The sequence below is a fragment of the Canis lupus genome, chromosome 5 (assembly GCF_011100685.1).
Source record: "Canis lupus familiaris isolate Mischka breed German Shepherd chromosome 5, alternate assembly UU_Cfam_GSD_1.0, whole genome shotgun sequence".
In the NCBI taxonomy this organism is placed as follows: Eukaryota; Metazoa; Chordata; class Mammalia; order Carnivora; family Canidae; genus Canis; species Canis lupus.
This window is the reverse complement of record NC_049226.1, coordinates 56321470-56346561: the sequence shown is the minus strand read 5'-3', so window position 1 is coordinate 56346561 and position 25092 is coordinate 56321470. Positions and strand designations below refer to the sequence as shown.

The 25092-nt window shown below is 38.3% G+C and overlaps 1 protein-coding gene across 1 annotated transcript in view; it reads left to right on the top strand.

The window, feature by feature from the left end:
* SCP2 (sterol carrier protein 2) overlaps positions 1-24403 on the top strand; it is a 103817-nt gene extending 79414 nt beyond the window's left edge. The window contains exons 13-16 of the mRNA XM_038537506.1: positions 3614-3707; positions 10130-10259; positions 20328-20407; positions 23360-24403. Coding sequence (XP_038393434.1) covers positions 3614-3707; positions 10130-10259; positions 20328-20407; positions 23360-23455 — 400 coding nt within the window. The 3' untranslated portion in view covers positions 23456-24403. The remainder of the gene's footprint in view (positions 1-3613; positions 3708-10129; positions 10260-20327; positions 20408-23359) is intronic.
* Positions 24404-25092: the final 689 nt, after the last annotated feature.

Sequence of the window (25092 nt, the reverse complement as noted above, 5' to 3'; positions counted from 1 at the left end):
TTTATTGGTGTTCAATTTACTAACATACAGAATAACCCCCAGTGCCCGTCACCCATTCACTCCCACCCCCCGCCCTCCTCCCCTTCTACCACCCCTAGTTCGTGCTTCCTCTTTAAATAATGGAGTACCATATGGTGTTGTCCTGGGCTCTCTTCTTTTTCTGTAATTCTCTCCAGGCAAGTTTATCATTTCCCATGGATTTAAATACTTTCATTATGTTGATGGTCACCCTTATTTTATATTCATCCTCAATCTCTCCTCTGAGCTCCAGACTCATACCCAACTGCCTTCTTGTTTCACAAACATTTCATACCTCCTGTGCCTCAAATGGAACTTTGATCCCCTCCCACTACATTCTTCCTTTTATCGCTATATGGCACTGCCATCCCCTCAGTTATATAGGAAAACTGAATCATCCTTGCCCTTCCCCCTACTGTGAGATCCCCCTCATTTCCCAGTAGTAAAGCCTATGGATTCTGTCTCTAAAATATACACTTTTTCCTCTCCATTTCCACTGGCAGACTGTCCCCACTGTAGTCCAAACCACCATCACTTCTTATTGGGACTATTCCAGTAGCCTTACTATTCTCCCTGCCTCTGTTCTCACACACACACCCTCCCCAGTTCATTCTGCACACTGTTGTAAGAGTAATCACAAAACAAACTACGGTTGACCCTTTTTTTTTTTTTTTTTTTTTATTTATTTATGATAGTCATCAGAGAGAGAGAGAGAGAGGCAAAGACACAGGCAGAGGGAGAAGCAGGCTCCATGCACCGGGAGCCCGATGTGGGATTCGATCCCAGGTCTCCAGGATCGCGCCCTGGGCCAAAGGCAGGCGCCAAACCGCTGCGCCACCCAGGGATCCCCCGGTTGACCCTTGAACAATGAAGAAGTTAGGGGTGCTGGCCCCCTGTACAGTTGAAAATTCCCCAAAGCTTTTGATTCTCTAAAAAGTTAATAACTACTAAGAGCCTACTGATGGTTGGAAGCCCTACCGATAACATAAAAGGTCCGTTAACACATATTTTGTATAAGTACTATATACTGTATTCTTTTATATATATATATATGTATATATATATATACTGTATTCTTACAATAAAGTGAGCTAGAGGAAAGAAGGTGATATGAAGAAAACCATAAGGAAGAGAAAATACATTTACAGTACTGTACTGTATTTATGGGAAAAACCCACATGTAAGTGGATCCATGCAGTTCATACCCGTGTTGTTCAAGAGTCAACTGCATCTCACTTCCCTGCTTAATCATTTCAGTAGCTTCCCAAATTCCCTACTTTAGCCTTTATGATCTGACCCCTGCCCAGTTTTTCAGTTTCATTTTCATTATCACTCTCCCCCCACTTGTGTTGTAGTGACTGCTTTTGTTGTTCTTTAAACATACCAAGCTCCTTTCTCAGGATCTTTGCAGTTTCCTCTTTGAATGGCTAGCTCCTTTTCTTCTTTTAATAAGATCTTAGCTTAAATTCAGCTGCTCTGAGATGTCATTCCTGACTGTTCTACCTAAAGTAGGTTCTTCCTATTACTTTAAATTATTTTATCTATTTACTCCTTTTTCTACTCCCACTAGAAGAATATAAACTCAGTGAGAACAGGGCCTAGGTCGGACTTGTCCACCCTTATACTCCTACTACCTTGAACAATGCTTGCCATGTCAAAGGAATTATCTAACATCCTCCTCTTCCTCAGACTCCTCCAGTTTCTGTCTGTATCTAATACTTGAAGCTCTGGAGCCTATTCTAGTCATGCTATCCCTTTTTACCATGGGCCAGGGGCTTGCTAGGTACCCTCCTCCCACCCCGGGATTCTGTTTAGTTATGTAAAGTCATTGGCCCTCTCCACTTTCTTTCCTACCTCTCCACCAGAGGTTCACAGAGGTCAAGTAATTTACTCAGAATCATATAGCTAGTATGTGAAGAAACCCTTGAGATTCAAACCCAGGCCTTTGTAGCTCTAAAGACTATGTTCCTTCTGCTACATCAGGTCATTCATCTATAATTGTTCCCTAACTATCAAACAACCAATAGGCAGACAGTTGTTAAATTCATATCTGTGTCACAGGTAAAATACAAATCTTGAGCCCAATCTCTGCTTATCTAATCACCATCAGTTCTTGCCTGGACTATTGCAGTAGTCTCTTTGCTTCCCTATTTTGCAGCTTTATAGTTTTCCACCTGGCACCCAGATTTGTTTTTTTAAAACATGTAAATTGGATCTTGCTACTCTGTAGCTTATACCATACAGTTCTTCTTATTATACTTAAAATCCAAACTCCTAATAATAATAATAATAACAACAACAACAACCTAACTTTATTATCTTGCTCTGTGTGTTTCTGTGACCTTAGATCCTTCTACGTCTCTGCTCTGCTCCAGTCATACTGGCCTTCTTATAGTTCTTTTAACTGCCAAACTAGTTTTTTCCTTAAGTTTTTTATGCTGGAAGTTTAGTACTGGCTTCCCCACCTAAATCTTTATATGGCTAGCTCATTTATATAATTTAAAAGCTAATATCACCTCCTCAGAGAAGCCTATCTGACCAGGCTATCTAAAATAGAACACTGTAGGGGAAGGGAGAGAAAAATAAAATAAGATGAAATCAGAGAGGGAAACAAACCATAAGAGACTCTAAACTATAAGAAACAAACAGGGTTGCTGAAGGGGAAGTGCATGGGGGGATGGAGTAACTGGGTGATGGGCATTAAGGAGGGCACATTATGTAATGAGCACTGGGTGTTATATGCACCTGAGGAATCACTGAACTCTACCTCTGAAACTAATAATACACTATATGTTAATTCCTTGAATTTAAATAAAGTAAAATTTAAAAAATAAAAATAAAATACCCAACAGACACATATTCTTTCTCTATATCCTCTTAACCTGCCTTATTTTCTTCATAGTTTTTTTTTTTTTTTAGGTTTTATTTGTTTATTTATTTGAGAGAGAGAGAGAAAAAAAAAAGAATGAGTGGGAGGGAAAAGCAGAGGGAGAAGGACAAGCAGACTGTGCTCTGAGTGCAGAGCCTGATGTGGGGCTCAATCCCACAACCCAGAGTCATGCCCTGAGCTGAAATCAAGAGTTGAGTGCTTAACCAAATGAGCCACCTAGGTACTCCATTATTTTTTTCATAGTAGCTTCCTTCCTTCCTTCATTTATTAGAGAGAGAGTGTGTGTAAGAGTGGGTAGAGGGGCAGAGAAAGAGAATTTTCAAGCAGACTCCATCTCAGGACTCATGAGATGGGACTTGAGCCAAAACCAAGATTTGGATGCTCAACCAGTTGAGTGACCCAGCTGCCCTTATATTTATTTTTTTGCTTGTTTGTTGTCTCTCTCCCCAACTAGGGTAAATTTTTTTGGTTTACTTTATTTTTAAGGACAATGCCTAGTGTCTTGTGAGCACTCAGTATTTGTTAAAAAAAATGGGAAGAAAAGCTTAATTGTTTTATGGACTTAATTATGATTTTCTTTGGGTAAGAGCCACAGCATCTCTGTTCTTAGGGATTTTTTGAAAATTACTAGTGTTAAATGGTGAAAACCTTGTGTCTGTATGACTCCATGGATTGAAATTGGTTCTTTTCTCCATTTTCTTACAGAACTCATCAGATTGAGGCTGTTCCAACCAGCTCTGCAGTTGATGGATTTAAGGCAAATTTGGTCTTTAAGGAGATTGAGAAGAAGCTTGAAGAGGTAAGTAAGAATTTTATAAAATTCTACCAGGAGGACTTTGAAGCTAGAGGAAGCAGATAATAGATTTCTGGTGTTTCTGTGAAGTGATACAAGTTAAAAATTTATATAATATTGTCAAGTAGTGAGTGTCTTTTGTATTTCTGAGTGTCTGTTATAGTTTCTTTGTAATTCTGGTAAGAATGCATTTCAGAGATGTACAAGCCTCCATACTTGAGTTCTATAAAGAGCTATGGTAAAATGCTGTGATAATCTGAACTAGAGGAAAGGCTAGTCCTTGTTACTCTCCTCAGTCCTCTCTTTGTCAGGAAGATAATAATTTTGGACCAAGGTCATATGTAAAAGGATTCTCACTTATTTTGTGTAATTTCCCTTTAATTCAAAAGAATTAAAATTGAATTTTTAATTCAAAGACTTTACTTAGAACCATTAAAAAAGAATGTTTAAAATGTGTCTTTAAAAGGTACCTAATATCAACACTCCTTATAAAAAATCTCTCGTGCTTCAGTTTTTTCAGAGTAGTTTTTTTCTTTAAAAATAATGCTAATTTAAAAGAAAGTCACACAATATAGAACATATGAAAAAGAAAGTTAAAAATCTCTTGAATTTCCATCACTTGGAGTTCACTAAAATGTGAACAGTGGTTGACATTGTTTCAGACATCTCTCTTTGTATATGAATATGCAGTTCTACATAACTGGGATCATATGATACATGTTGGGTTTTTAAATTATACTCTGTATACAAATTTATTTTTATGTACAATAATTAGTTCTTCATAGATAATAATCATACAAAGGCAATCTAACAATAACTTATATTAAAAAGAGAGCTATTCTTTTTTTTTTAAGAACTATTTTCTTTAAGCAAAATTACTACTTATATCATTGTTTCAAACCTAAAGGCATCTCAGGATATTATTACTGATTTTAATTTTCAAACCAAGAAGTCACAATTATAGTCACAGTTACACAATTCCAATTATACATCTATTAAGCTGACCAAAGTGGCTGAAATAAAAGGATTCAGAATAGGTAAGCTGTGTATTTCATTTGGGCTACAGTGTGAAAGGCATACATTGTGCATATCTTCTAATTTATTGTAGCACAAAGAACTTATTAACATCTAAGGTGATTGCACTGTAGGTGGAAAACAGTCAATGTGACTGATGTGTCTTGAAAAAAGACCCTGCGTTTCTGGGATTTTTGTGATCAATGACCTTCCAGAGGTAGAGGGGGCTAGGTTTGCCGGTTCTGGGCAGGCAGGCATTGGCTCAGGAGCTGCAGACCTGTCCTGCCACCATCTTGTGGGGATACACCTACATGGGGGTTAAACGTGTTTTATAACCCACTTTTTTCTCTTGACAGTGTTCCAGGCACATAAATATAAATCCTTACCATGAGTTTGAATGACCACCTAGTACACTTTGATTTTTATGTATCATAATCTATTTAACTAGCTTCCTACGGTGAACATTGCTTGTATTTAAGTTTTTGCAAGTAAAGTAGTGGTATAATAAATTTCCTCTTTTTTCATCTTTAAATATTTAATGCCATGATCATCTTAGCATGAGTAATTAAAGGGGGAAATCGTTGAGTTGTTGGATATGCATATTTTACATTTTGGTATATATTGCCAAGCTACCCACCAAAAAGAGCGTACTGATTGACAAACCTCATAACAATTCATGGGAGTGACTGTTTTTTTCCTCCTACTTTCTCCGGTGCTTTGTGTTGGCTGGTTTTTAAAAAATCTTTGCCAATCTAGTAGGAAAAAATATCTCATTATTGGTTTGTTTTTTAAGTAATCTACCCCCAACATGGGGCTTGAACTCATGACCCTGAGATCAAGAGGCCCATGCTGTAATGACTGAGCCAGCCTCTCATTATTGTTTAACTACCTTCATTATATTTGTCCACTAAACTGAAGTTGGATTCTGTAAGGGCTCAACTTGAATTTTTTTCCTTGCCAACAACATTTGCCTGCAGAGCAACCTATGGGATAATTGCTTCTGCCAAATTGTCCCATTTTTTTCAACTTTATTCTGTCAATAAAAATAATTAGAGAATATCTGATAGCTATGTGTCAGTCACTGAATACTTCATTATTGGGGTTAACAAAGAAGTGCTCTTTTTATTTCACAGTCTTAGCTTTGCAGTTGTATCCCTCCTGCTCCTATTTTAATTCTTTTCTCCTCCCTCTTAAACTTCACTTGAGCAGACCTTGTCCCCTTGTTTCCTTCCCACGATTGTAAGTTTCCTAAATGTTTGTAAGGACTAGAAAGTGAAAGTCTTGGAATCTTTTGTCAATTCATGCATTTTCTGCCTTAGCAAAGGAAATCTGGCCAGAGATTTTATTTCCACTTTTGTCTTAGCAATACCCTGTTGCCCTTTTTTGAATTCTGTCTTAACTTTTTGTTCCAATTAAGTTTGAGACAGAACCTACTCCTTGACCTTTTGCCTACTCAGAAAGAAAGACTTTTTTTCACTCAAGGAGCAAACTTAGAACTTTCTTAGTATTAATGAACTTTAGTTCTACAACAAATGTGTATTTTCTTTCCCCTTTTAGCTCTCTCCTTGTCCATTTCCTTACCCTGTCTCACATCTTCTTCAATGAAAAATGTTATTTTATAAAAGGATCAGTTGATTTTTTTTAAAGGAGGACATTTGATTTTTTTATTATTTTTTAAAGATTTATTTATTTATTTATTCAGAGAGAGAGAGAGAGAGGCAGAGACACAGGCAGAGGAAGAAGCAGGCTCCATGCAAGAAGCCGGATGTGGGACTCGATCCCAGGTCTCCAGGATCACACCCCAGGCTGCAGGCGGCGCTAAACCACCGCGCCACCGGGGCTGCCCGGATCAGTTGATTTTTAAAAGTAACAGCAAGTGCAAATTAGTCTACATCTGTTTTAAGGAAGTGGGGAGAATTTCTCTCCAAGTATGCTAAGTAGAATTTCTAAATACTTGCTGGTGTTTTCCTGCTCTAACTTGTTGCTGTCTGTTCCTGAGGCATTATGCAAGCAGATGGCATGGATGCACCTAGAAATAGTCATTCATGGGCTGCTGGCCCCAAAGGAAGCCTGGCTCTTGGGTGGCCCACCATACTAGGATAATTAACCCACTCTTCTAGATTGTCTTCATGGAAACTTGAGGGACAAAAGATCTTAAGGAATGTAGAGAAGACTTGAATTTAAAATTCATTTATGGAGACACACTGCTTTCATAGGCTCACGTTGGAAGTATTGATGTAACCTGCTTCGCAGAATGGTATGGTCAAACGACAAGAGCACTGAATTTGAAGTTAAACCAAACAGGGATTGAATTCTGGTTGTACTACTTACAACCATGTGTCCCTGCCTTTTAGGGAACAGAGTTTAGTGGGAAGACAGACATGGGGAAATTTTCCCCTGGAAAAAAAAAATAATAACTACAAGAAACATGGATACATGTGCAAATGGCTATCAAAGTGTCCAGTAGAGATAGAAGAGCTGTCCCAGAAGAATTAGCAAGTAAGCGGGGACTTCACGAGGTTGGGGTGGAATGTAAATAGGTGAGTGAGCTGGGACAGGGCATAAGCAAGAGCATGGGAGGCTCATATGTTTATGGAATTCAAGATGATCAGTATTGTTGGAACCTACAGCCTGAGGAGGATGAAAAAAGTGACTGAAGGTAAGAACAGATAAATATCCCTCAGATTATGACAAATCTTGAATGATATGTAAAGACAGACTTCCTCTTGTAGGCTCTGGGGAGCCACCTTTAAGAAATTCACACCTGTAAGTGTTAGATGGCTTACGTTAGTGTGTTAGATGGATTATGTTAAATGGCTTACTTGGCAATAGGAGACAGAATAGTCCGAAGCATTTTTAACCTTTATGAGCCTTAGTTTTTTCTGCTCAGTGAGCTGATATTAATATCTGTCCACCTACTTACAAGGTTTTATGGAGATTAAAGAAATAATGTATATAAAAGGATTTGAACACTTTATAGCCCTAAAAAGATTATTATTGTCATTAATAATTTCTCCTAAAGCTAACTTAGAATGATTTGAGTGAGATATTTTAAGGGAAGCCAAAATAAGAATTCTTCTTTAAAAATCTGACAAGAAATTTTGGTTTCTTGGTTTAACTAGAAAATAGTAATAGTTAATTCTAAGACACCCACGTGTAGGAAATGCCCCCATGATAGTCAAGATAAGTAGGCCTAGACTAAATATTTTTAGAATAGCTTCTTTGGAGTCTAAGACACATGGTTGCTTTTGAATAAGTTCAGGTGTGTTATCTAGTATAAATAAGAAAAAGATTGACATGCCCATTAGGATAACTAACATTAAAAAGACAAAAGCCTGGGGTGCCCGGCTAGTTCAGTCAGAAGAACATGCAACTCCTGATCTCCAGGTCTTGAGTTCGGTCCCTACATTAGGTGTAGAGGTTACTAAAAAAAAAAAATTAAATAGTCTTAAAAAAAATAAAATAAAAACACAAAGGTCTGTGCAGTGTGTAAAAATTGAACCTTCATTCATTGCTGGTTGGATTATAACATGGTGTAGCTACTTTTTAGAGAACAGTTTGGCCAGTTTCTCAAAAGGTTAAACATTATCCTATGATTCAGCAGTTTTACTTTTAAATATATACTTAAAAAGTACACAAATTTGTACACAAATGCCTATGAAGTATTGTTCATAATAGCTAAAAAGGGGAAGTAATCAACAACTGATGAATGACTAAATGAAGTGTGCCACATCCATACAATGGAATGTTATTTGGTCATAAAAATTCCATGCATCAGCATGGATTGGAATAACCTTAAAACATTTTGCTGAGTGAAAGATGCTAAGTGAAAGTCACAAAAGACCATGTATTGTGTGATTCCATTTATATAGTATGTCCAGGATGAGCAAATCTACAGAGATAGAAAGTAGATTGGTGGTTGTCAGAGACTAGCAGGAGGGAAGTAGAGGGCAGTGATGACCAATGGCTATGAGTTTCTTTTGGGGTGATAAGAACATTCTAAAATTAGAAAATGGGAGACGCCTGAGTGGCTCAGCGGTTGAGAAGCCTGCCTTCGGCTCAGGGGGTGGTCCCGGATTCCCAGATTTGAGTCCCGCATAGGGCTCTTTGCATGGAGCCTGCTTCTCCCTCTGCCTGTGTCTCTGCCTCTGTGTGTGTGTGTCTCTCATGAATAAATAAATAAAATCTTAAAAAAATAAAATAAAATTAGATAATGGTGCTAGTTGCACAACTTTGAATATACTAAAATACCACAGAATTGTATACTGTAAAACAAAACACAACAAAAAGAAAGAACTTAAGCCAGGTTCTCTGCTTACATAGAAACAGAGGTTAGTATCTGATATCAGTCTATGTAAGTTCCTCAGGGATAATAATTATTTGAGTATTTCAGGTACTTATACCATAGTGCCTGAACATAGTAAACACTTCAGTCTTTTTTAAAAGAATGAATATTAGACAAACCGTAAGAGACTCTTACTTCTCGGAAGAAAACTTAAGGTTGCTGGAGGGGAGGAGGGTGGGGGAATGGGGTAACTGGGTGATGTGATGAGCCCTGGATGTTTTTTTTTTTTTTTTTTTTTTTTTTTTTTTTTTTTTTTTGGGTTTGAGCCCTGGATGTTATATGCAATGGATGAATAACTGAACTCTACCTCTGAAACTAATGATATGTTAACTAATTGAACTAGTTGAGCTATTTGTTAACTAATGATATGTTAACTAGTTGAATTTAACTAAAATAAGCTAAAAAAATAGAAGAATAAATATTATGATACCGAAAGGAAGAATCTTATATCTAAATTATTGCAGGGATGTAAAGCTGAAATAAAGAAGGTGGGAAATAAAAACTACTAGAAATTATAAGAGAAAAAAATTATAAGAGAATTCAAAAGGTAGCCAATTCTAAAATATTCAATGATTAATATGTTATTTATGTATTTGCCATAAGCCACTCACACCCCCCCGCCCAAATAAAAGACTTTGCTCTCAGAACCATTTCTCTTTAAGTTCTGATTGTGGGAAGCCAGAAACACACGTAAAAGAATTTACCTGCAAAAAAAAGGGAGTGGGGGTTCCTACATTTAGACAGGCCAGAGTGAATCTTTCAGAAATTGAGATAAAGGAAAGCTACTTCAGTAGAACATGCTGCTGTGCTACCCTCATTCTCTCTTTTCTTCTACCAGTTGTGTTGGGAAAGCCATTTTTAACAAAAGATTTGGCAGATGAGGGAGTTGTTGCCTTTCAGATTTTTCTGGGTGAAAGATCCTGAGGGAGCTTGGCGACTGCTGCTGGCCCAGCTGCTCACATCATATATCTATTTAAACATTCAATGTAGAGAAAAAGCCTGAGAAACAAACTTAATACAACTCCCAGAATTTTGGTTTTTTATTTTTTGTTTATTTTTTCCTGTCCAGGAAGGGGAAGAGTTTGTGAAGAAAATCGGTGGTATTTTTGCCTTCAAGGTGAAGAATGGCCCTGAGGGGAAAGAAGCTACTTGGGTGGTGGATGTGAAAAACGGCAAAGGATCAGTGCTTCCTAACTCAGGTCAGTGCAATAATGACTTCATTAATAGGAGGCTTGAACAAATACACAAGGGAAAATGGGGATCTGCTTTGGTGTTTTCCAAAAGGGCTGGCTTCAGAGGCATAGGACCTTGTTAAAAGAACTAGTGAATCCTTAGGAAAAGGGATAGGTCACAGCTACCTCCTCCCAAAGATTGGGAGCCTCCATCACAGAGTTGCCAATTTTAGGCCTTAGAATTTACACAGACTTGGGTTGGGGTGCTGGCCTTACCACTCACACATTCTGGCTTTGAACAAATTATTTAACTTCTCTTAGCCCCAGTTTTCTCATCTGTAAATGAGAATAATAAATGGTACCTATATCATAGGGTTGATGGAAGGATTAAGAGAATTATCTCTTAAGTATCCTATAAAGCACATGGTCCAGCATATGGTTACATGGCCTCAAAAGTCCTATCTATAATCACTATCTCCATTTCCTCTCATCCTAGTCTTTCTTGAACCTACTCTAATCACTTTTTATCCTCATCACTGTTCCAAAACTATTCTTATCCAGGTCACCAGTGACCACCATGTTGCTAAACTCAGTGGTTAATTCTCAGCCTTCATGATATATTTGTAGGGTTTCCTCTTACTCATTGGCTGTTTCTTCCTGGCTTCTCTTCCTATTTTCTCCTCATCTCCAAATTTCTTAATGTTGGTGTACTCCAAGGCTCAGTTCTATCTCTATTCACTCCCTGGGGATCTCCTCAGGTCTCGTGCTTTTATTTTTATTTATTTATTTATTTTTAAAATATTTTATTTATTTATTCATGAGAGACACAGAGAAAAAGAGGCAGAGGGAGAAGCATTTTATGAGCTGCCACTCTCATGTGGTGTAGGAAGAAAAACAATGCATTGTCTAGATTTAAGCTTTTAAAAATAAAAAGAACTTTTGGAAAATAGTTATTTCAGGATTATATTCTGATATGCCCAGGCAGATGATAAGGTGATATTCTAAAAAAATTTGTTTTTTGTTATTGTTTGTCATGAAAGATAATATGTTTATGGAAAGTTATTATATAATTTCAGAAAACCTTGTATGTACCCTGGCTGTGAGCAGAGGAGAATCACAATCAAACTTAAGTTTCAAAATGATCACTCCAAAAAAATAATAATAATAATAAATTAAATAAATCACCCCCCAAAATAAAAACCAATCAGTCAATCGACCGATTGATCACTCCAGCTGGTGTGTGGAGAAGAACCTACAGGGGGCAAGGTTAGAAACAGGAAAATCAGGCAAAAAGAAAAATGATAGAGACTTAGACCAAGGTAGTAGAGGAAAACAGAATTTGCTGATGGATTAGACTGCTCAATGTGAGCAAAAGAGGAGTCAATGAGAACTTCAAGGTTTTGACCTCGGAACTGGTAGGACAGAGAAGCAATTTATAGAGATTGAGAAGATGGTGGGAAGAATATTAAAGGGGAGTAGGAGCAAATCAGGAGTTAAGTTTTATACATATTAGCTTCAGCATAACTATCAAGTATCCAAGGTAAACTTGTCAGTTAAGCAGTTGGATATACACCTTAGAGTTCAGTGGCTGAGTCCATGCTAAAGATATCTGGGAGTCATCAGTGTAGGGATGGTTTTAAAAGCATGAGACTTGGGCAGCCCTGGTGGCTCAGTGGGTTAGCGCTGCCTTTAGTCCAGGGTGCGATCCTGGATACCCGGGATCAAGTCCCACATCAGGTTCCCTGCATGGAGCCTGCTTCTCCCTCTGCCTCTTTTTCTCTGTGTCTCTGAACCCTCGGGATCCCTGGGTGGCGCAGTGGTTTGGCGCCTGCCTTTGGCTCAGGGCGCGATCCTGGAGACCCGGGATCGAGTCCCACGTCGGGCTCCCGGTGCATGGAGCCTGCTTCTCCCTCTGCCTGTGTCTCTGCCTCTCTCTCTCTCTCTCTCTCTGTGTGACTATCATAAATAAATAAAAAAATTTAAAAAAAATAAAAATAAAAATGTACAGCAAAATGAATGAATGGTGTTCAGTAAGCATTCAGGAGGTTACATTTTGTATGTTGTATTATATGTGTTTCATATGTTCATTTCTCACAGAGAGTCTGGTATTATTAAGAAACATGATGTATGAGGACTACTTTTTTGGAGCGCTTAAAATACCATGCTATGAACTTTGAGAGTGATTTGATTTATAATCAATCCAGTTAAAGCTTTTTAAGTAGAAAAGAAAAGTGAGGGCTGTATTTTAGAGGATGAAGCAGGTGTATTAGATCTGATGAATTGGAAAGGGAGAAATCAGATGCAGAGAGAGCAATTGGGGAGATGGACGTTGCCATGTCTAAGTGAGCAAAAAGGATAGCCTGAGTATTGGCAGTGAGAAAAAAGATGTTGTTACATTGTAGTTACCAGGGTATTTGGGGTGAAGTTGATGGGATCTGGAAGCTGTGTAGGAGAAGGAAGTCTATCAAAGATGGGAGAGTTTTGTTACTGATACATTATTGAGTGGTGCATGATATCAGGAGCACAGAGGGAAGGCTAGCAAGTAGCAAGGAGGGACGATACTTGTTTCTCTGAGAGGGTAGATAAATATTCAGGGACACTCTGAGGCAGAAAGGACGTTGGCAGAGCTCTTGGAATAGAGTTTAGAGCTTGGAGAGAGGAGAAAATGTTATGAGTAGTGCTTTTGAATAAGGAATCAACTAGAATAGAAGAAAGAGGCAGTAGTAAGGGCATCTTATATGGGCAGCATGGTGGTGTTGTGGAAAGTTCACGAATGATATATATAGTCACTTTTTTTCCCTCCAAATGGGTAGGCAGAAAAAGAACTGTAAGTTTGCATTTTATGAGCTGCCACTCTCATGTGGTGTAGGAAGAAAAACAATGCATTGTCTAGATTTAAGCTTTTAAAAATAAAAAGAACTTTTGGAAAATAGTTATTTCAGGATTATATTCTGATATGCCCAGGCAGATGATAAGGTGATATTCTAAAAAAATTTGTTTTTTGTTATTGTTTGTCATGAAAGATAATATGTTTATGGAAAGTTATTACATAATTTCAGAAAACCTTGTATGTACCCTGGCTGTGAGCTCTCCCCGTATTAGGTGCCCCATCCCATACCTGAAGGGATTTTACCCCTGGAGCAAGGTAATTTCTGCTGAAACTGACACTTGTTGGCAGCTAGGAGTGGCGTTGAAATATGGACTTACCCAGTAAAAGCCACCATTGGAAATTGCCAGCTTCTTTTACATCAGCCAACAAATGCCCATTTGTTAGGGATCAGGTATGTTAAAGCATTAATAACCTGTCCTAGTTTGAACTACCACCTTAAAGAGAATTGCTAGTTCTTTTGGCATGTACACAGTGTTGAGAGGTTTACTTACTGTTGACGAAGTAAGATTTCCTTAAAAGTATTTCATTTGCTTATATTCTAAGAGTTTGGTAATGATTTACAGGTGGTTATATTAAGGACTTCTAGATTTTATGCATTTTCCATAATCTTTTCCTCCTGCCTGGTGTCTTTGTCTATGAATTCCGCCCCTCCCTCCTCTCTTTTAAAACAACTCATATAGCATATCTCTAGGAAGCCAACTTTGATTCATCTAACATGACACAGTATCTTTCGTTCATTTTTTCTGCCCTCTCAGCATCTACTTGAATTCTCAACACTGCCCCATTGTGGGCAACATGATCTAGAAGGGCTCAGGATCTTGCATCCCCAAGGTACAGTAGAAATTGCATAGCCTTCGGAGACACTCAAACTGAGTTCAGACTATAGCTGTGTCACTTATTAGGTGTATACCTTCCCTGAATCCAAAGGTCTTGTCTAGAAAATAGAATGATTTCTATCCATGGAGCTGTTGTGGGGATTGAATGAGATATATAAAGCCCTTTAGCGTAGCAAGTGCTCAATAAATCATTGCTTCCTCCCCAGTACATATATTAAACATTAATTAATTAATTAATTAATTAATTAATTAATGTGAGACTTGTCCAAGACTCTGCAAAAGGACTTGGGGAACTGAGGAAGCATCTAGATTCATCAGATCCTGATGAACTGGTGAAGGCCCAATTAAAACTGAGCTATCAGGGCACCTGGCTGGCTCAGTTGGTTAATCATCCGACTCTTGCTTTCAGCTCAGGTCTTGATCTCAGGGTTGTGAGTTCAAGCCCTGTGTTGGACGTGGAGCCTACTTAGAAACAACAACAACAAACTGAGCTATTCAATGTTTGTATCCTTCCTATAATGATAGGAAGCCATAGAACTTGGGAGTAATGAGCTTCAGTAGCAGGAATCTGCTTTCAGATCTAGCTCAATCTAGCTGTGTGATTGTGGGCAAGTTGTTTGACCTCTCCAATCCTCATAGAGTTGTTATAAAGATCAAATGAGTCATGTATGTGAAGCGCTCAATAGATGCTGATCTTACAGCAGCAGCAGACTTCATTTTCCTAAACTTAAATTTTTTTAGAGGTGGGAAGAGAGAGAGGCAGCAGGGGCAGGCAGATAGAGAGGGAGTGAGAGAGAATCTTAAGCAAGCTCCATGCCCAGCACAGAGCCCAACATGGGGCTTGAGATCATGACCTGAACCAAAATCAAGAGTTGGATACTTAACCAGCTAAGCCAACTGAGTACCCCTACACTCACTCTTCAATGATTAAGAGTCCTTTCTTGGAATATTTGGATCAAGTCCAACTATAAATCAAGTCCGAGGATCTCAGTTTGCTAGCTTTTGTTCCTCCTGTTCTTTGAGGATATAAATCTACGTGAGAACTGAATTTTCGAGACTGTAAGTCCCTTCGTTTTCAAACTTCACACCTTTTTTTTTTTCAATAGTAAGAAAATTTTGTTAGAAGCAAAGATGGAATAGCTGTTGAATCTCAGTCTTTTAGGGGCTATCCCTGAGTTTTAAGACATATAATAAAACTTACAACTTTCAATCATGTTTGAACTATTTGATAATATGGGTATGCTGTGCTTTCATAACTTAACTGCTCTCTTAGCAGCCCGTTGGGGCTGCTGTAACAAAATACCACAGACTGAGTAGCTTATAAACAACAGGAAGTTATTTCTCACAGTTCTGGAACCTGGAAGTCCAAGATGGTGGAAAGGGCTGGGGGTCTCTTCACAAACATTCAGACCATAGCAACCCCTAATCTCTTAATTAAGGCACAGATTATCTGATTAGCTATTGGGCCATGATTTGATCATCTTTTGAATGCTACGTAATCTACTTATTCAATGGATTGATTGCCCTTATGTGTCAGGCACTCTTCAAGGACCTGGGATATAGCAGTGGACAAACCTGACAAGGGCCCTGGCCCTGTGAAGTGTCTGTTCTAGTGGACAGACAGAAAAACATACAAATAAGTAAGGCAGTTTGACATAAATGCAATAAAGAAAAGTAAAACAGTAGTAAACTAGAAAGCAACTTGGTTTCAGGGAAAGGCCAACTTTAATTTGAGGAGGAGCCAACTGTTAGAGGACTGTGGTCATATTAATTGTCTAACACTGCTGACAGGTTTTTTTTTTTCTTGGTGAATTTTTCCTTTTGCACTTGAAACTTACTTGTCCAAGGTAGACATGGTTGATTTAGCAATGAGATATTAGTCTTTGTTGTATACTTTTTTACTCATTATACTTTGATATTAAAGTTAATATTTTTAGGGGCACCTGGGTGGCTCAGTCTGTTAAATGTCCAATTCTTGATTTCGGCTCAAGTCATGATCTCAGGGTCATGAGATGGAGCCCTGTGTCAAGGTCTACACACACATGCTTGGTGGGTGTCTGCTTCTCTCTCTCTCTTTCTTTCTCCCTCTCTCCCCAACCCCCATTTCTCCCCCTCCCTCCCTCCCTTTCGTTTTCCCTTTGCTTTTCCCCTTTCATGTGCTCTCTTTTTCTCTCTCTCTAAAATAAACAAATCTTTAAAAAAATTAGAAAAGGTAGAGAAACAAAATGGAAAAACTACTCTCCTATAATTCCACCATCTATGTTAGGAGTTGATAAACTATGGCCTGTGGGCCAAATCCAACAACCTACCACCTGTTTTTTTGTTTGTTTTGTGGAAAATTTGTATTGAAGTCTAGCTTATAATAAAAGGCATAAATATGAAGTGTACAGCTTGATAAGTGTTTACAGATGAATATATCTCCCAGATCAAGCTGCACAATGTTGCCAGCAATCTAGAAGCTTCTCTTACGCCCCCTGCTAATCACTTCCACAAGAAACCACTATTCCAGATTGTCACTGTAGATTGATTTTATTTATTTTGGAAATTCATTTACACGGACTCATATAGTATTTATTTTCTTAGGTTTGTCTATTTTTTGCTCAGCATCATAAGATTCTTTAATATTGTTGTATGTAGCAGTAGTTTGCTTTTGCTATGTGAATGCCCCAGAATTTATTAATTCCATGGTTGATATATCTTTTCAGTGTTTCCATTTTGGGGCCTTATGAATAAAGCTGTTATGAACATCCTTATATAGGTCTTCTAGTGGATGCATGTACTCATTTCCACTTGGCACATAACCAGTAGAAATACTAGGTCATAAGGTACATTAGAGCCAAACAGTTTTTGATGTGAATATACTATTTTACATTACCCTCTGCATTCCATGAGAGTTTCTTTTGCTCCACGTTTTTGATAGTACCTGGTACTAGCAGTTGTTTTAAGTCAGATTCATTGAGGTATAATTTAATACAGTAAGATCTACCCTTTTTAAGATGTATAATTCTATGAATTTAGATAAATGCATATAATTGTGTAACCATCACTAAAAATCAAGAGATAAAATATTTCCACCACCCTGAAAAGTGTTCTCATGTCCCTTTGTAGTCAATCCCCTCCTCCCACACTCAGGCCCTGGCAACCACTACTCCGATATCTGTCCATGTACCTTTACCTTTTCCAGAATGTCATACAAATGGAATCACACAGGATGTAGTTTTTGTTTTATTTAAAGGTTTTATTTTTAAGTTATCTTTATACCCAAAGTGGGACTCGAACTTACAACCTTTGAGATCAAGAGTCACACGCTCTACTGACTAAGCCAGCCAGGTGTCCCCAGTATATAGTTTTTGAGCCTGCTTCTTTAACTGAGATTCATTCACTTTTTTCCAAAGGTCAGATAGTTACTGTTTTATATCGGGATAGTACATTTCATATTTCAACCAAAAGACAAAAATGCAGTTTAATTTAAACAGAAAATAATGGCATCTCCCAGATGCCTTATTTCTAAATCAACCAAATACACAAATTCTGTTCCTTTCCCCCCTCACCCCCCCAATGCCAGCCCATAAGCTTTGCCCAAAGTCTTGAGTCTTCCATGCCATAGGACATCCGACATCCTGGACTTGTGAAGCACATGAATGTAGCAATTAAAACACTTGAGAGGTCTAGCAAATGGCATTTGAAAGGGACCTCAAAGTGCAGTATGTCTTTTTAAACATGTTACAGACTGAGCTGGTTCTTTGAACACTATCACTCTGCTTAAATTCGAGAAGCAGGCTTTAAAAATGCAAAGCATGTAAGTTATATTTCAGTGCAGATCTTCAGCTGGTCATTGGAAAAGATTTCAAAAATAAAAAAATATACTTAGTGTCACCTGCCCCTCCCTCCTACCCAAAGCTAAAATGAAGGAAAAACCAGCACAAAACAAAAACAAAAGAATTGCAGATGACTTTGGAATCCTTTAGGAATCCACTACTTCCGATTAAAAAATTTTAATACATTGGAGAATCATTAAAATGAAAAAAAAAAACCCACAAAAGTCTGCTCTTCATGTATAGAATAAGCTGCTGTGTAGAATATGTTTGAACTTTGAGTTCTTCTGGAAGGCTCTGGCGACACTGGGAGGCTGGGGGCTGTGTTTCTTTTTGTGGCCTGAGTAGTTTATCCATTCATCAGTTGATACACATTTGTTTTTTTCCCCAGCTTTTGGCCATTTGAATAAAGCCACTATGAGCATTCACATACAGTTTTTTCTGTTTGGACTATGTTTTCATTTCTTTTGGTTAAACACCTAAATGTGGGATTGCTAAGTCATGGCACGTGTATGGTTAGTCTAAGAAACTTCTAGACTGTTTTTTTTTTTTTTTAAGATTTTATTTATTTATTCATGAGAGACACATAGAGGCAGAGACACAGGCAGAGGGAGGAGAAGGAGGCTCCTCACAGGCAGTACGATGTGGGACTCCATCCCAGGACCCCAGGATCACGCCCTGAGCCGAAGGCAGATGCTTAACCACTGAGCCACCCAGCTGCCCTTTCTAGACTGTTTTTTAAAGTGGCTGTACCGTTTTACTGTCCCTCCAGCATTGCATCAACTTTTCAGTTGCTCCATATCCCAACCAGCACTGGGTATTGTCTTTTTATTTCCTTTTTTGCCCATTCCTTCTGGTAGATATATAATAGTATCTCATGTGTGCTTTTAATTCACATTTCCCTGATGAGTAATGAAGTTGAACACAGTTTCATAGGCTTTTTTGGCTATTTGGAGATCTTTTGTACAGTGTCTGTTATTTGCCTGTTTTTATTTATTTTATTTATTTATTTATTTTATTTTTTGCCTGTTTTTATTTTAGATTATGTAACCTTTCCTAATTGAATGATAGGAATTTTTTTTTAATACAGTCTGGATACAAGTTGTTTTCTTTTTTTTTTTTTTTGGCAGATACATGAATTGTGTATATCCTTTCCTTGTCTACTACCTATTTTGAAAATTTTATTGGCACACAGCCACACTCATTTGTTTATATATCATCAATGGTGGTTTTTGCACTACAGTGGCAGAGTTGCATAGTTGTGATAGAGACCTAGTAGCTTTTGGCAGAGTCTAAAATACTTAGTGGCCAATCTTTTACAGGAAAAGTTTGATAACTCCTGCTATAGATAACTGTATACTCTTTTTTTTTTTTTTATTACTATATAGCAACTGACCACAAAGGTAGTGGCTTAAGACAAGCACATGCATCTATTACCTCATAGTTCCCAGGGCTGAGTTGGCTGCATGTAGCTGGGTCCTCTGCATAGGGTTTTACAGACTTCAGTGAGGGTATTGGCCTGGGCTAGGTTCTCATCGGGAGGCTTGACTGCAGAAGGGTTGGTGTTCAAGTTTACTCCGGTTGCTGGAGATTCATTTCCTTGCAGCCATGGAGAATGATAACTTGAGTTTTTTTTACTGGCCATAGGCCAGAGTCTACCCTCAGCTCCTAACAGCCAGCACCTGCACCACATGGTCCTTCGCATATATGCACTTCACAGCACAGCAGCTAGTTTATTCAAGGCCAGCAGGAGAGACAGAGAGTCTTCTAGCAAGACAGAGTCTTACATAACATAACAGAACCACAAGGATGACATCCCATCTCCTTTGCCACATTCTCTTGGCTAGAAGCAAGTCACAGGTCCTGCCCATATTCAAGGGCACATACAAAGGCGTGAACACCAGGAGGCAGGCATCACAGGGATCACCTTAGAGTCTGGGTGCCACAGTAACTGTTATTAATATATTGGTATCTAAGTTTATAGATGTTATTTCCTATGCATATATAATTGAATATCTGTTTTTAAAGCAGAAATGGGACCATGCTCACAGTTTGTTTTATAACTGGCTTGTATGACAGTATCATGCATGGTACAGTGTAACATGAACATTTTTTCAGGTCAATAAATGTAGATCCACATCATCTAATGATTGCATTGTATCCCATCATATGAATATGATAATTCCTTTTAAAGATTTATTTATATATTTGCGAGAGAGCACAGGCGGGAGGGACAGAGGGAGAGGAAGAGAGAATCTCAAGCCAACTCCGCACTGAGTACGGAGCCTGACACAAGGCTCAATCTCATGACCCTGAGATTACTACGTGAGCCGAAACCGAGAGTCGGACACTTAACCGACTGTACCACCCAGGCACCCTGGTAATTAATCAATTCCCTCTTGTTAAATATTGAGGTTGCTTGTAATTTATGCCACATTTCACCAGGCTGCCGTAGAAGAGTACATGAGTAACGTTTTCCCCGCACTGCTCCAGTACTGGAGGTGAATACCTGAAACTGAATACTCTCCTTGCTCTTCCTTCATACCTGTTTTAGATAAGAAGGCCGACTGCACAATCACAATGGCTGACTCGGACTTACTGGCTTTAATGACTGGTAAAATGAATCCTCAGTCGGTAAGTATAAAGGGGCTTATTTCCTCCTAGTAGGTGGGTCTTTGAGTCCATTCCATTTCATCTCCTGCCTCAGCCTTATACCATAAAGTGCAAAGTGGTCAAACTGACAAAACTTAGTGTTCCCTAAAATGTTACTTAACAAATGACAAACATTTGTGGCACAAGCCATGTGCCAGGTACTGTTTTGTGTCTTGTGTAAAACCAGATGAATTAGAAAGAGTTCTCCTGCACTGGACAGTCACAATTTGGTACGAGACAAATCTGTAAAAGAGTAAGTGTATCCGAATATCCACAGTGCTATGCCTAGCTTATGGACAGCAGTGGGCGGAGCCATGTCTCCCTGGACCATCAGAGAAAGTCTCACAGAGGAAGAAACACTTAAACTGAGTATAAGAGTGACCAGAAGTTAGCAGTGCACAGATGGAGAGTGGGAGCAATCCATGGGGAGGGAGCAGTGTGAACAGTGTGAACAAAGGCGTGACCTTTTACATTTCATCTCTCTGCCCATGCTCTTTGTCCAAACTGCCTTCCCTGACAAACTCCTTTTCTTTCCAAATTAGCTTACATATTATCCCCAAAGACCTCCTTACAAGTTACTGGGGGACTGTAGCCAGTCCCTCTTCTGGGCAATCAATTGGAAGAAAGCTTAGCACTTGTCACATGATATTAGTCATGATGTGCCTATTTCCTTTCCATTAGGTTGTGAGTGTCTCAAAGGAACAAACCACATTTTGTTTGTCCTCATGTCTCAAGATCTTAGCACAGTGTCTGACATTTTTAGGTTTTCACTCAACAATTGCTTAATTTGTATTCATCTGAATACAATTTGATTAAATTGTATTTGTCTGAAATGTATTTATGTTTCTTATGGATTTTCCTGGTCCCCAAATCATCAAGGGTCTTCGTATATCATTAGCCAGTGTTGAACAGACTTGATACACTGAGCTTTCATTAGCCACGGGGGAAGAAAAAAAAAAAGAAACTGAGATGCTGCTTTCCATTGTAAACTTATTGTTTCGTTGCCTCAGCCTGATTTGTTTTAGGTCTTATTCCTACAGCCTCCTGGTAATTCAAAAGATTGGATAAAACAACAATCTGACACACACTAATATTCCTTTTTAAAATGCCTTCTCCAAGCAACTAAGCCTATTGTAGTTGATGCTTTGACAAGTGAGAAACTTGCATCTGTGATGTTTCAGCTTAATATACACCATTGGCATTGACATCTCTACCCTCAGAGCCTGCTCCAAAAATTCTGGACACAACAGAGGCCACCAGTATAGGAGCTGGCTGTCTTCTTCCTTCCCACCCACTGTTCCTTGTTCCACTATGCACTCTCCATGCACTCCCTTGGCAGGGTGATCAGACTTCACACATAAGCTACCCTGGTTCTTGGTTTATCTGTTTACCACCCATTTTGGGGGGCAGAGTATCAGCATTTTCCTGAGCACCTGTTAGCACCCAAAGGAATTAAAGATAAAAATGGCAGATAATTCTATTAATATGCTAATGGTCTTCCCTTATGCTTAGAGGATTTGACTGGAAACCGTTAAATGCATTGGAAATTATAGTATCAGTGTTTGGCTACAGTTGAAACAAAGCAGTGTGCTCTCCAGTGTAAAGCACACCCAATACCTAGGGGCCAGATTAAAATGATCCTTGTGTTTGGATATTGTGAAGACTCATGTTTTCTCTATAATAATTAGTAAATAAAAAGTCACTTTCTCTTTTAATTTTAAAGAAAGGAAAGATGGGGAGTTTCTCTTTTAGGTGCTACTGGTCCATATTTTTTAAGGACATATGTTAAATATATTGTGTTCTGAGACACCGGACCTTTAAGTCATCAGACAGAGAAGGCTGTGTGCCATATAGAAAGGAAATATTTAGTTTGTCCAGACAGAGGAGGGGAAAAAAAAAGGAATTAGTCACCCTTACCAGGAGGTGTAGACAAAGCAGAGTTCTGTGCATTCCTAGGGATAAGGTAAAAGAGCTCCTGACATCTTTATTATACTTGCTTAAAAAGCTAAGACTACCAGAAACTTGTTGCATGTAGCTCTTCCTTATTTTAACAATTGAGTTAGAAGACTGAGATCATAGCAGGGAAATCACGCTGTGTTTGCAAATTTGCTATCATTTCTCTAAAGTTTTCCCGGGATTTTGTTACATGATAAATTTAGCAAACATCAAGTGATCAGTGATCTAATCACAGGCAGTTGTTAAATGGAGCAAATTGTGGCTCTGCACTTAGGGTTGGTTTGATTCTTCTTAAGCCAAAGATTAACACCAGCACCTCAGTCTCAGCAGGCTGCCTGTCCTCCCTCTGTAGGGATAAATCCTTTATTATGTAGACCTAGAAAGGGGAAAAAAATTTGGTGACATTTCATCCACAGTGTATTGAACCCTTAGAGTATCTAAGTGTGTTATGAATGTGCTTTTTCTCTCTTTCAGACTACTGAAAATTTTGGTTCATATATTTTTTTCTTTTTTTAAGATTTTATTTTTAAGTAATCTCTATACCCAATGTGGAGCTCCAGTTCACAACCCAGAGATCAAGTCACGTGTTCCACTGATTGAGCAAGCCAGGGACCCCTCAGTTCATATTCTTGATCCACATGTAGTATTTTTCAACAAAATCCATCTATTTCAAACCCACTTTGCCTATTATTTGGAAAATGTACCATCGGTGACGAAGGCAGATAAAGGTAGACTCAATTTCTAAGAGAAGACATTTGGGAGAGATAGTCGTATGACTGCTCTTAGTAAAGCATGCCTTTTACAAAGCCTTCCTTTTGAGGAATCTAGTTCTAAATCTATTCCAGAAAGCCAAGTTTCATATTTTGAAGAAAGTTTAAGAAACCTGGATAAATAAATGATCTCAGGGCTGGATCGCCTAGAAAGATCAGCAATCACAAAAAACACCGAGTAACAAATTTTCTTTCTTCTTACTCACAGGCCTTCTTTCAAGGCAAATTGAAAATCACTGGCAACATGGGTCTGGCTATGAAGTTACAAAATCTTCAGCTTCAGCCAGGCAAAGCTAAGCTGTGAAGAACTCCCTTTGCCTGCCTTTGAAAATTAAGATGAGATATATAGATATATATCCATATATTTCATTGTCAAGGCTTGGATGGAAACTACACATTGGCAAACAGTGTGAGATTTGTCTTTAGTTGGGTGTGACCAATCTTGTTTTTCCTAAGCTCGGGGTGGACAGAGCCTAATAGTGTACTACTGCTTGCTGAATTGCATAGAACTGTGCATTACAAAGTTAATATGGTAATTATGGTTTGGGGTAAAACTGAGTTTCAGAATAAAATTAGGAACAGCAAAATCTAAAAACTATGTAAACAGAAGCTCTCATTTTGCTTATAAAGTATGTTTAAAGATCATTCTGCTGAAGATTCAATTTAAGTTTTCCTTTGGAGAACTAGGGAAGAAACCGAATACCAGGAGCTGGCCAATAATTAGTGTTGTGCACTTAATGACTTTAATCTATTTTTCATTAATAGTTTTTAAAATTCTGTAGCGGGCTGTTTAAAAAAAAAAAAAAACTTAAATTTTGCATTTCACGCCATCAAAATGGTACTTTCTTCCCAAATCAAAATAAATCTGATCAGAGCCTGGGGTGGTGGCGGGGAGTCTACAGCTGAATGCAGCCTATTTTTAAAGTAAAAATATTTTTTAAATGAGTTTCCTTCTTGAAAAAAATCAGTGTATTGGTCAAAAAATGCTGTTGTTAAAAATAACTGAACAAATAAAGTTTGCTTTGAGATGCACAGGTTTCAAAGTATAATCTCATATTTAATTCTGTAAAGCTCTCAGTCCCTTGTTCTCATTTTCCTTTTTCATATAAGTTTAATTAATTATGCACATTTAATTTATCTTTCTTCCTGTTTTTTCTAATGCTAATGTTATTTCTTATAACTCAGTAAGATACGGAGTAAAATAATGCTTTTGGAAGAATGTTTAATAGAAAATTAAAATAGCTTTTCCTGATCTCCTTTGTGTTTATTGTGTATGTTCTTTTTGTTCAGGGTCTTCTCACCAATGGAGATTAAGAGAAACATTGGGGGATTTAGAGTCCGTGTTATTCAGGTGTCATCTACTGGTTACTCTGACAAAATGACTAGTTCTTGATTGGGGAAGCAGGGTGTTGTAGTGGAAAGAGCACTTGGCCAGGAGACAAGAGTCTTGCTTCTTTTAGGCAAACAAGTAACTGCCTGCTGGGCCTGTTCACTAAACTGTTAAAATTGGGGATTAAGTAGATGGTCTCTAAGGTCCCTTCTGCTCTGATAATCCTGTGAGTCTACTCAGAACCCAGCAGAACTCTTCCGGAAGTTATACAGACTCAACCTTTCTGCTGTTAACATGTTACTTCACCAAAAGGCAGTCAGAGCTAAAAAAGCCAAGGCTCATTTGTCAGATACCCGGAGCCCGTGCTAATCAGATCAGGACTATGGGTCTGATCCCCTTCGACCATTCAGCTTTACATGTTCTGTGACCAGCAGAGAAGCATCTGGTGATGAGGAAAGACAGCACATTAAACCAATGTAAATTGATCTCGAGTTCTTTCTTCTTTTTTAAAAAGATTTTATGTATTCATTTGAGAGAGTTTGAAAGAGCACAAGCAGAGGGGCAGAGGGAGAGGGAGAAGCAGACTCCCCTCTGAGAAGGTACCCCATGTG